The 13,225-nt window shown below is 36.0% G+C and overlaps 1 protein-coding gene across 1 annotated transcript in view; it reads left to right on the top strand.

Moving 5' to 3' along the window:
• Positions 1-13,225, top strand: part of FRK (fyn related Src family tyrosine kinase) — a 56,346-nt gene that overhangs the window by 23,685 nt on the left and 19,436 nt on the right. Inside the window, exons 2-4 of the mRNA XM_071548936.1 lie at positions 3,426-3,547; positions 11,029-11,192; positions 11,816-11,984. Of these exons, the coding sequence (XP_071405037.1) occupies positions 3,426-3,547; positions 11,029-11,192; positions 11,816-11,984 (455 nt within the window). The remainder of the gene's footprint in view (positions 1-3,425; positions 3,548-11,028; positions 11,193-11,815; positions 11,985-13,225) is intronic.

The following is a 13,225-nucleotide window of genomic DNA, read 5'->3' as shown; positions in this document are numbered from 1 at the left end:
TATGAACAGGCCCAGATACACCATCCACATGAATGCATCAAGCAACATGGTAGTCAGGGAGTTTCTGTACCCAAATACACAAAATGAAATTGTAGTTCTGACTTCTCTCTCGTGCCCCACGTTGGGCGCCAAAAGATGTGCTGGTTTGAAGGTGAACCAGCAAGGGAGAATGAACTCACCACGAGAGAGATTATAAGTCAGAGCTAAAATTTAATAATAATATTATTATAGCAACACTGACACACAAGGGAAATTGCTTTCAACTCACAATACCCCAGCAGTATAACCCAGTGTCCTGGGGCACAAACCCAAGGGGGTTTGTTTGCCCTTGTGCTGAGACCCCTGTGGCTCCCCCAAGTCCAGAGCAAAAGGAAAAGAAAGACCTGTTGGTGCAGGCGAGGGCTGTGGTCTGGGCGAGAGCGGTGATCTCCTCCTGTCGAGGTCCTGCTGCTGCTCTGGATCCGACGAGAAGTACCCGAGGTCTTCTTACCCACCACTTATGTACCCTCAGGGAGCACTCAGTCCCTCCCCCTGGGCGGGGACTCACACAATGGGTGATTGACTCTGGGAGCCAGGGGGTGTTGAGCTGTTGATGGCCCATTAGCAGCTCCGCCCCCCTCAGGCTGGGTGTGAAGGTGATAATGGCTCCCTGGGCAGCTGCTGCTAATGGCCCATTGTCCTTGGGGAATGATTAGAGGGGGTAGAATACACAGCTTTGATCACCCCCACACAGGGTTAGCTGGTCCCTCCTGCTGAACTAGGACAAGCATAAATTCAATTGCTAGAAATTGAAATAAGCTCCTCACACTCTATAAAAGGAATTTTAAATTCCATTATGGTGAAAATACTACTTTAAATTCAAATGTGCTTTTGTTAAAAAAAAAAGTGAATAACAAATTAAATTATTTTCTTTAAAGTTAAGGGGTTGTTATTTCACAATCAGTTTTGCTTTTGGTACTATATATTATTATTGTTAACTTAGTTCTATGACTTTGAACTAAGATTCAGATTGTCAAGTGCTATTAAAAGTAATTTTCCCTATATTTTTCTGAATCATTTTAAACAGATCATATAAAGTCAGGCAAATTAGGTAATATACAATATCTGTCCACTTTTCACTCTCCATAATAATGCTTCAATGACACCTTCTAAAATAATTTTGCCCTAATTATCTCATTTTCAAGTTACAATCTTTTAAACTGCTAAGTTTATCTGGAGTCAAAACCTACATATATATCCTCCATATAACCTTTAATGGTAATTTCATATCAATTTAAATGAAGTTTTTTGAACCAAATTAAAGTAAGCATATAATTTGAAATGTTTTAAAGTCAAAAAACCAGATACTTATGCCTAAATATGATGTACTTTTGTATTATTTTCCAAAATCGTGGCTTGTATTGTAGACATGACTCTACATAGGCAGCATAATACTATTTTAATTTGTATTTCCAAAATAAACCAACAACTTCCTCTTATTGCATACATTGTATTATTACTCATGTTTTCAGCTTTAGTAATTTGAGTAACTAACAGTGTATGTTCAAATATTGAATCAAGTAAAGACTGTATTTTGACTGTCCATAAAATTTAATCTTGCTAATAATGAATTGGAAGCTATTTTGGGTTTGGTGCAAAATTAAATTCTTTGGAAAAGATGCTCTCTTCTTAACCCATGAAGAAAGAATGAACAAAATTAAACACCTCTTCTTATACACTCTTATGAGAATCAGTCACTTTGAACACTACTAAGTGATATCTTAGGGTTCAAGGAGAAAAATATTAGTCCTTTTTTTCCAGATCATACAGTTTTTTGGTTTTCAGACGTTACTGTCAGAGCAGGTATATTTAGAAAATTCAGAGATTCTAATTCAGCTTCTAGGGCAGACAGGTTTTCTTTAGGACTGGAATAGAGTTGAACTTGTACTCTGTACTCTCATTCCTTTGACAAGAACCTCACTCAAGAATTTGAATATTTATTCATTACTTAGTTTTACAGTCTAAATAATGAATTAATTAAATTAATTCGTTTAATTAATGAACACATTTAACTAATTAAAATTATGACTAACACATTTTAGCTTTCTAATGAGATTACTTTCCTTGCCAAATATGTATCAAGGTCTATTTTATCCAAATCGTGTTCAGATCAGAGTACAGGAATATAGTCTGGAATATAGTCTGGAATATCTGTCTTTCATTTTCTTTTTTTAACAAAGTACTTCCGTGTCTGTTAGCGCCATCTCTATTTTCCTCTTCTTATTTCCTCTTTATTAATAAAAACCCATTTATCAGTCCTCATGCTTGCTCAGCCAAGGTGTCACCCAACATTCTCATTTATTTCCCCCATTCCACTTGATGATTAATGCTTTGCATATACTAAAGTGGTGTGCTGATGACTCCTTCAGTACTTTTCACTAGTAATTGACAAAGCAAGTAGTTAACTGAATACACAATTTATTCATGATGTGATACATTGATTTATATTTAAAGTTTGCATAATAGGCTTAGCTGTGATTAATTTAAAAAGCGTTCTCCTATGAGTATATGGCATATTTCTGATACCTATTTATCACCATTTGCTTCAAATAAGGGGTGGAGTTAATCTTGGAAAAAGCTTTGCATGTTTGTTGGAAGGAAGCTGAATGCTGCCCCAGCTGAAAATGCTGACTCATCTCTGTCTTATTTACATTTAATTTAAATCAGTGAAAAACAGCAAAAGAGCTAATAGTAGCTTCGGAGGAGGAAACTAAAACTATTGCTTGAACAAGCCTTTGTGAACTACAGGTTTTACTGAGAGAGGAAAAATATGTTTTAAAAGGCATAGGTGGAAGTAGATTTTCACAGAACACAGATATTGAGGTGTTTGTAGTGACTTGAGCAACATACTGGTTTTGTTTGCCAAACAGCAGCAGAGCTGAAAAATTACCAGTAACTCCCTGGAGGTATTGATGTGGCAGTGAAATGGGGAAGGTTGCAGGCTGATTTACACCTTGGAACCTGAGAGCCCTTTTGCACTTTTGGCTTTTAAGATGTTGCAATGTTAGCGCATACTTGCACCTCTACATAGTTCAAGTGGCATCACTGGCCTTGGTATCACTTTCTGCCACTGTAGCCTTAGCAAAGTTTCTTGGTGATTTTTTTTCTGGAACAAGACCAGTCTGTCACTTCTGAATGCTTGTTCCCTTGAAATCGGTAAGACTTTCCATTAGTAGTAAAATCCAGATTTCACTCAAATGTGTAAGCAATATTTCCTAGCAGTAAATTTGTTGTGTAGTTCTTGGGTTTTTTTCTGCATACTATTGCTATTTAATTAGCATAGCACAGATTATCTCTTAGTAAATATGCAGCATGTTTATAAAAGCTAAACTGTCATCCTGATATGTTTCACTGAATGGTAAAATTAATGGTTTTTATTTGTTCAGATGGTTCTTTGGCTCAACCAAACGAGCAGATGCTGAGAGACAACTGTCATACCCTGGAAACCAGGCAGGAGCCTTCCTAATCCGAGAAAGTGAAAGTCTAAAGGGCGAATACTCACTCTCAGGTATATCCTAGTTTTTCATCTGAAGCAATTCTTTAAAAATTTCTCAGGTGATTTGGGTTTTTTCATTTTTGAAACAATAAACTGTGGGCATGAAAATGAAATGAAGTCTATAACAATACTTATTTCCCAGGAGATACATAAAGAAAACTTGGCAAGAGTAATTTGAGTTTATATTTTATAGAGTTTATCAATATGCTCAGAACAGAAATTAACTTTTTTATGATTAGTACTTCCAGTGTGTCAGCTGCCTTAAAATACAGTATTTTCATGATCAAATCACAAAAAATTACATTGCAGTTGTACCCTACTGTTCTGATTAGTGCATAAAATAAAAGTAAAAGCATATTGGAACATATCTGCAGTTTAAGGAAAATATTTCTGCTAGAGCTCACACTTAGGTTTATATTTATTTGTTTTCAGTGGTAAAATGATAGATCTTCAAAGCTGTACTTTAGAATCAGTCATGTTTCACTGAAAAGTTAGTTGTAAGCATCAGCAAAAAATTAAATTTATGATGATGATGCATTTTGAAATTCATTTAAGTCCTTTATTTGAATCTGAGAGATTATCAAATAAGGACACATATTTGTTAATAATTTTCCTCACTTGTACATCAGGTTTTTTCATGCAGTAAATACTTGCCATTTTAGATAGTAAACGTTGTTGTTCATTGGTTGTTTTCTGTGAACGTCTTCCATCAAACTTGTCATACAACTGTGAGTCACAAGCATAGTGTTGTCCCTGAGACAAGGGCTCCACTCCCAAGCTCTACCTCTATTAATTTCAGGCACCTGCAAAGACTCTTGACGTTTGTGAATAAATGGTAAGTAGTCATATGTGGAATTATGTCAGTATAATAAGAGGCACCTTGTACATAAGCAATTTCATTCATGATTACTCTTTTTTGCCTGGATACTTTTGTCATTCAAATGTTCTGAACATTACACAGAAACACAGTGTAATGAATTTTTGACACATTCTTGGTTTCTCTTTCCCAGTTATAAGGAAAGGGTATATACCTTCAATATCTTGTGGTAATGGAAAGATTACTTTTCATTGTCAAGACAAAGAAATGCGGAGCGAAGTACAGGGAATTTTGTGAAATAAATGTGATATTTATAATTCTGGGAGAGTTCACTCCATAGTTTTCGGTTTGCCCTCAAGGAATTTGGTTCTTGACATAAAGTGTTGAAAGGAAAACTGTCATCAGCAAGGAATCAGACTGCTCCTGAGCTGTGACAGACCCAACTCTTGTTCATACAAACTTTCAACCAAGGACTGTGTTATAGCCAAAGACCTTTCAAAATGCTTTCTTTCCATGTGCCAACTTACTGCTCTGTAACATGGTTTCAGCTTCCTTCAAGTGTTCTTCATCAGTGAATTGATTTCATCCAAGGACTGGGCTAGACCAATAACAGTGTGGTCTTATTACAGAAGTACAGATAGGTCTGTATTATCTTTTTAATGCTGGCACTTGAATATATGACACCTTAATAAAAATCAATGAAAAATCTTCTGCTTGTGCTTTTGGGAGTGGACAAGCAATTTCTTTTTATTATAGGCTTTTAGGAAAGATTCAAAATCTTCCTTATTTATCTGCATATTAACCACTTCTATAACAGGAAGACAGACATATTTCAGTTAAACTATGAGATACTCCAGAGAAAAATCCAAGAAAATGAAAATAAATATTAGGCCAACATTTGTGGTAGGATGAGATCATCCTTTGATGCTGCTGTTTAGTTTTTTCCTTACCAATTTTGGATGGAAAATTTATTCGCTCTGATTTAGTATATTTGATTAAAATATAAAAGTCTGTGGTAGACATTTTTCAGGTTTCTGTATAAGCTTATTAGGGAGCAAGAAATTTGATGATGACCGATAGAAGCAAGATATGAAACTATCAGTGTGGATTTGTTTCATGGTGATTTGTTTGATGAAGGAAGGAAAGAGTGGCACTGAAGAACATAATATGCACAGAGGCAAGGCTGCAGCTAGAGGACCCAGCTCTCCTTTATGCACAAACATGGGTTGTTCTCTGAGCGTGTATGCATGTATATATGTATCATCTTAGATTTATTAAACATTTGTGGTCTTTTAGGCAAAGAAAGAGAATAAACTCTGTAGACAGTATTAGAGACATGGTTTCCCAGTGCTGCTGCTTTTAGCAACTTCCCAGACTTGAATATAGTTTAGCCTCAAGATGCTACTTTATCCTCAGTAGGTAAATATTATTTGCTGGTTACTGAATAGGCTTGGCTAAGTGGTGTCTGTGGTGTGCAAGCTCTTGTGCTTCCAACATAATAGTATCCATCATGGTCTAGACATTGTATGTCCATAATGTTATTACTTATTGTCTGCTTTTTTGAAAGCTACTGCATTCTAAAACAAATAATGAAGAGGTTTGTGTTGTGGGAAGTATTAATTGGAAGGAAGGTTTTTTAGTTCACGAAATGCTATGGAGAAGGCGTTTTTCATGCATCTTTATTCTTTGTGCCATCAGAAGGAATTGTAAGACACTAAGCTGAGGCAGAAGGATGGCTTCTATCTCCATGGTAGCTGATAAACTGACAGAGGAGAAGTCAAAACCTGGTATTTTCCAATATGCCCCTAATTTCTCTTTCCGATTTTTTTTGATGCAGAAAGAATAGACTCCCAAAGTCCCATCCTCTGTAGGTCTGGCTGGATTTTCTCTATCTTCTATTGATCTTTTAGTTTTATTTCAGAGTAGATGCTAATGGCTAGAAGAATGATAACCTGGCTTTCAGAATTAAAGTCTTTAAGAAAATGTTTTAATTCTCTGTCCAGCCTAACATTTAGGTGTAATAAAGCTAAAAAAAGAAGAAAAATTTAAACGCCAGAGAGATTTTACCCAAGAACACATAAACTGATTTTATGACTTTCTTGCTTGATTTCATACTCATGAAATGTATAAGAGACTTAATGTTAATTAGAGAAACAAATTATCTCCTCAGAAAAAAAAAAAAGGAAAAAGAAAAACCCCTACCTTCCATGAAAATAGTACTTTTCACTTCTAACTTACCTTGTTGGGGAAACTCTCAGTTTGTAAGATGTAGATAATAAGCAACTATCTAAATTAAAAACAAAAAGTCACATTCAGAAAGGTTTTTCTCGTCTGCAAATGGTTAAATGAAAAACTCATCAAACCAGATAGGCCACTGAGATGTGTTGCTATAATTTAAAGGGTTTGACATCTTAAAAATAGGTTTTCCCATTTTAAAAATGCACATGTTGTTGACAGATTTTAATGTTGATGACTCCAGCATCTGGTATGAAATGTATTAAATTTTAAACACATTGGTGCCATCTTAGACATTGCCTCTTTTTAATTAAAAGCCATAATTTAGATGTGCTCAGCTTAATTGAGGGTCATTGCCTATGATAGCAGGAGACTTTCTACTTAGCCTATCACTGAACAATGGTATCTAAAAGATTTATTGCATTCAATAACAATGTAAATAGTTTGTGTTCAATTTTTTTTCCATACTCCTAAAAAATTCTGTGTGGTTCCCTCTAGGCCAGACTGGATTTCAGCATAAGAAAAATAGGTAACTGTGTAAGGCAGCAGACTCACAGGACTGTGAAATCATGGCCATAGTAAGATGATGATTTCAGATCTGCCTCGCCTCTACACCTGTTCTGTGCTGGTGAGGGTGATCTCAGGAGTTACCCTCCTACCACATCCCGCCTGGGCATGGAGACTGAGCAGAGCTCATGCTGGCAGCGCTGTGTGGCCAGCTCTAGGGTAGCATTGCTGACCAGAGCGATGTTGGGACGCGTTGTTGCTGGTGGTAATGGTGCGTTAGCGTCTCCATGATTAATTTGGTGAAGATGTTGGTTCTGCTGGTGCAACCATATATTTTTCTGCCCATGGGAAGGAGTAGTAAATAATTTTATTCTCGTTCTTCAGGTAGCAAAATCTATTTCTAATTAGTTCATCTTTATGAAGATGGGTAGCAGGGAGACGAGAATCCTTTTGTTAAACTGAAACCGTGTAGAAATCTAATGAGGAGCTGTAATTCTTTTGGAAAGGGCAAGCTGAAGAAAACCACTTCAATCTTCAAACTCAGCTACTGTCAAGCTGAGTGAAGCTGAAGTCACAATCCTGTCCTGATTAGCAGTTTGGCATGGGTGTAGGGTTGACTGGAAGGGGTTATGACTAGCTCTTCCCTGAGTGACATGTGCTCAGTATTGTCTTGGCAGAGGAGCCACACCATGTTACAGAGCTGCAAGTGTGTGGTGCGGTTGTACAGCCAGACTCAGCCCTGGGGTTACAAGTAAACAACCTGCTGTCAAATACTACACTAATCTCAGATGCTTATCACAAGAAGAGATGATATCAATGCAGAAATTTTTTCCATCTTCTTTACATATATCACCGCCTGACCTGGATGCTGTCAATCAGAAGGCTCATTCGAGAAATTAGAGCACATCCTTCAGACCAGCTCCTGCAGTAATGTTGGCTGCTTCACAAGTAGTAGTTACAATACTGCTAATAAGTAAAGCAGGTAGTCAACTGAGATTATTTATGATGTGCAACTGAGACTGAATTAACAGTGTCATTCTGTTGTCCCTGTATTCAATGCTTCATAAAGACTTCTCAATTTGTCCAGATCAGTTTTCCTGTGAACTTTGGAAGAGTCATTGAATTTTGAGTCTGTTGTTACTGAATTACTCTTTGTTTCTTTTTCTTTCAACCCAATTTCCAAATGATACATCACAAAAATATGCATAAATTTTATAATTAAAAATACGATTTAAGCTAAAAAGAAATGGCATTTGAAAAGTGTGATGTGTTTGTCTTTATAATCTGGATTTTGTTTATAAATATTCTCCTTCCTGGTCTTCATAATTTTAAATTCTCAGCTCCCTAAAATTACTATCTCAGGAATATGTTGAACAGCTCCTGTCTGCCCTCTGGTGGGCTGGGGTGACAATCGCACAGCATAGTACAAAAAATACTTGATTATCCACAATAGTACTTAAGGAAGGAGAGATTTTCCTTTTTAACTTGATCACTTAAATGGTAAAATCAATTATTCCTTATATCAACTTTTTTAGTTGCATGAAAACAATAATTTTATATATATTTTTCTACATAAAATATGCAACTAAGCATTCTTCTGTTACAATCAAAGTGTTTGCCAAAATCCATGCAGTGTTACAGTATAAAGGGTCTGTCAGGTGTAGTAAATTCAGAGAAGAGCAATAGCAATTTTTTCAACAATTACATTTTCAAATGTACCAGACCAAGGCTGCTTTTATGATTGAAAAAAAAATTGCATTAAATTATTTAACTAAAAGTATCCACTGGTCAATGTGACAAAACTGAATCTGTTTGCTGAAATTTTGGCTACTAAAAGGTACTGCAGGTTAATAAGACGGAAATAACAGAAGGCCTTTCCCTGTGACTCCATTTTGCTTTTCAGACTTCTGTGTTGCGTGAGGAGTCTGAGACCAGACATTGGTGATCTCCCAGATTGATAGATGTGAAAGGAACCACCTGACCTGCTGGATAGGTGTAAAGTTAGGTGATGATGACTAGGATAACAACAAGAGCATCCTCCTCCCCTTGAAAGCTCTTTCTCTGCTCATCATGGAAGAGCACTGTGTTGTTTCATTAAATGCAGAATGAGATACCACTCTGATTTTTCTGCCCTTTTTTTTAGCTATTGCTACTTTCTTTTTTCCAAAATGTGGTGCTTCACATTTAGTCCTGCTCCAGTGTTCCTCCTTCTGGCCAATCCTCAGACTCACTAGATGATTACCATTCTCCTTTTTGGCTTGATTTGCAATCTCACTGGCCCCCACCCTAACTGTGTCTGTCCCTTCACCTTGAACCCAAACCAGCTTTAACAGGCAGCAAAAAATTCTGTTCACTCTTTCAAATCGTGGTCTATCACCTAATCTTACAGCTTGGTAACCCTGATTGAGCTCTGAAATTCCTAGGGTCAGAAAACCTCTGTGTACTGATGCATATATCTTCTGCTTGACACAGCAAATTTGTCCAACTACTTAATCTTCCCTCTTAAGTTACACTTTATATGGTCAAGATTTCCTCATTACCAGCTGGGCTTATTGTGGAACACTTAATGTTAGAGCTAACAGCTGTGGCATAGTTAGGAGCTAAATCAGTTACAGTTCTATAAGTAACATAAAGTCTCAATTGCCCATTGAAAGTGGACAGTGATGTCTAAATAATGGAGTGGCTTGTTAAATGACACTAAATACAACTAAATACCTTTTGAGCTCTTCTGAACTGCCCTCTCTGATGATTCTCAGCCCACCATTCCTACTACCAATATTCCTTTATAAATGAGATCTCTAAGCTAGTGGTAGCTTTTTGCTTGTGTACCACTCCCACGAAAAAAGATTCTTGAGCATTCACCCTAGACATATATATTTATTTTTTTTGGTAAATATACACATGTACTACTTGTACTGATACATTATGTATGTTGTAGGGCATACACAAAAAAAAATAGAAAGGATGGGATAAAGATCAAATAAACAGTATTATAAAAATATTTATTTTATTTTAGTGGTACAAGCCCACTTTTTTTCTCATGCCACAATGTATTGTCTTGTGCACTCCCTGGGTTGCATGAGCCCTGCTTTGGAGATCACTGCTCTAAACTGTGTATAATGGAGATACCAGAAATGGCAATTCTGAGCCTAATATTCCTTAAATAGTGCAGTAGATGAATGACTGCATTTTTTGTCCCTTCCTGATCTGGTTCTGGTCCAGGTCCAGCTCCCCAGCCCAGCCTTACTTCTGACACATCTAAAGAATGCTCCAATAGTCACAGGGTCATGATACACAGGTGAATAACCTACAGGAGGTGAGGAGAGCAAAATCTTGATGATTAAGAAACAACAGATTAGAATAAAACACATTTCATTGTAAAGGAGTTAATCAACTACCTGAAACAGAGCATTATTCACCTGATTTTTACATATTCCAAACACACACAAAACTCAAAAAAACCCTTGGAATATGTGAGTGCTTTTCAGGAAATTATGGCCATGTGAAGGGTATATCTGTTTCCTCTAAACTGCCCAAGAGCCCAGCAGCTCCTATTTGGAATGCTGACCCTGATAAAGGAAATATTAAAAACTGATTAAATGATTACTGTGAATAAGATGCTTCTGATTGGGGTGTCTTCAAAGATGGAAAACATGAGCTGCCTCACAGAAGTACTTCTACACCAATTCTTACAGTGCAAGCAGTAATCCCTAGATCTCAGTTACTGCAGACTGACAGAGGCAGATAGTAATAAGCTATCTGAAGAGTGGGATTCAGTTTGAAAGAGGGTTTTTATGGTTGTTATATGTGAAACTAAAATAATTTATTTTAACATCTTCATAAATATATTTAGGACCATTATGATGGTCTGGTCATAAATGGTATTGTACCACTGTTATAATTCTGGAAACTTAATATATTTAAATCTTTTTAGTTTTTGATGGTGCATCTGTGAAGCACTACAGGATCAGAAAGCTGGATGAAGGAGGCTTTTTTCTAAGCAGAAGGAAAACTTTTAAAACTCTGAATGACTTGGTTGACTATTATAGCAAGAACAGTGATGGCCTCTGTGTGTTGCTCAGAAAGCCATGCCTAAAGGTAAGAGTGGATGCTACTCTGCAAAATATTTAGTGAAAGCTAACTCATCAACTATCTGTCAGAAAGTGGTGTCCCCATATCTGCTTCTACCATTTCAAAATGTTGATGATCTGCTTGTTGTCAGGAAGTTCCGGGTAGTGTTTCATTCTTGATGCTGACAAGTTAATAACAGAAGACCATGCCATTTTGAACAAATCATTGAGTGGCTGGGGGAGAAAACATGCCAAATCATGATTTATGAATGCTTTTTTTATAAATATATATGGAGATGAAATTTCCAACTTCATAACTCTAGCTGTCCATAAGTAATTACTAAGACAAAACCATAAGGTTCAGGCAAGCAATACGTCACTGTTCAAAAAGCTTGCTAGAGGGATGATTTCTAATTTTTACTTTTAATGGAAATATATTTGCTTTATCATATTTCTTATTTCTAAACAAAAGTACCCAATATATGGGTTGTATTTTGTATTCTTGGCTCACTTGATCACGTGTGTGTACTCTGAGGAAACATTATTTATATCTGTTTGAACTTTACATGACATAGTTAACAGTGGTTTGTATATGCTGTTGAAAAAATATTAAAAGTCTCAATTATTGTATTATTTATTTTCTTTTACCAGGTTCAAATTCCTGCTACTTTTGATTTGTCTTATAAAACTGTGGATCAGTGGGAGATAGACCGACAATCTCTGAAACTGGTGAAAAAATTAGGATCTGGTCAGTTTGGTGAGGTATGGGAAGGACGGTGGAATAATACTACCCCTGTGGCAATCAAAACATTAAAACCGGGTATGTAAACTACTTTTGAATACTAATAATGTGAAATGTTAGCAAGGGTGCTCATTTGCTTTTTACTGAAAAGAGAGCCTGTCCATATATGCAATCATTCTTAAAATTCACACACTTGAACATGAAGAATAGTAAATCTCAAAGTTCAGATAGTCTCTGGTATTTGAATTACAATTTTATACAGTTTTCTGTTTCTAGATGAGCTGAACTCATTCAACATCTATATTAGAAACACAACCCCAGCAAGGGTTGTACCTCTTGCTGCATTTTATCTGTAGGTAAAGTAATTAATTGATTTACTACAGGTTTGTCATCTGTAGAATTTTTCTAGTGATTAGATGCAATATTTTAATTGTTTCTTTGGTAATAGAGAATATGTACTATGCTAAGTTTTTAATTAAGAACTGTTTTAATCTTAGTATTGATGGAATAAAATTTCTCAAAGTTTTTGATACACAACAGTAATGCCCAAAATTTGCAGGTAATATAAGATTGTGGGTAATGCAGCTTTTAGCATTCTGTTCTTAATGATGTTTCGTTAACTTCAAGTAATTTGTGCATTTTAAATTGACAACATAAAATATCTGCCAGCAGATGGCAAGAACCACATAGATAAGAAAGGTAGCCCAGATGATATACATGCTTTTTTAAAACAAGATAACAATGTGAGTTGTGGTTAATTGAAAAAGCTTGTGTTGAGCATTAATGAATATGGTTCATGAAGCAGAACAGATTCAGATCTTTAATTCAGAATAACAGCAATATGCTTGAGCCCTGCTTGAATGGTCTCCTGAACAGGGAAGAATTTAAGCATGTGTTTTAAAGCTCTCTTGTATCTGGGTATTGTTTGTGTTTTGAGCTTCGCAAATTGAAAGAAAATAAACACTTTTTTTTCCTACTTAACTGAAAATATAAAAATTGCTCAGACTAAAGACTTTCTGTAATTCATATGAAAGACAGTACTTTTTTCAGTGAAAAGGTACATCTCCCTAGTGACCCAGAAAACACGGAAACAATTCTGGAATCTCTTTCTCACTGGAATAAACATAAGGCTTACTGCAAACTTGTTATGGCATACAGACTAGCACAGTATTGTGGAAGAAACTCCTTCAACTGTGATTCTTTTTGTAGTATCATAGTTCATCTGGGAAAAAGGGCTCGATTAATCAATACTTTTTTTATCTCTGGGTTTTTTTTCACTGTAGTCTGACTCCTGTTAAGGTCAAAAGTGGTAGTCTCAT

Source organism: Pithys albifrons, chromosome 2 (genome assembly GCF_047495875.1).
Source record: "Pithys albifrons albifrons isolate INPA30051 chromosome 2, PitAlb_v1, whole genome shotgun sequence".
Lineage (NCBI taxonomy): Eukaryota > Metazoa > Chordata > Aves > Passeriformes > Thamnophilidae > Pithys > Pithys albifrons.
The sequence above is the reverse complement of the archived record's forward strand: the minus strand, read 5'-3'. Positions and strand labels throughout refer to the sequence as shown.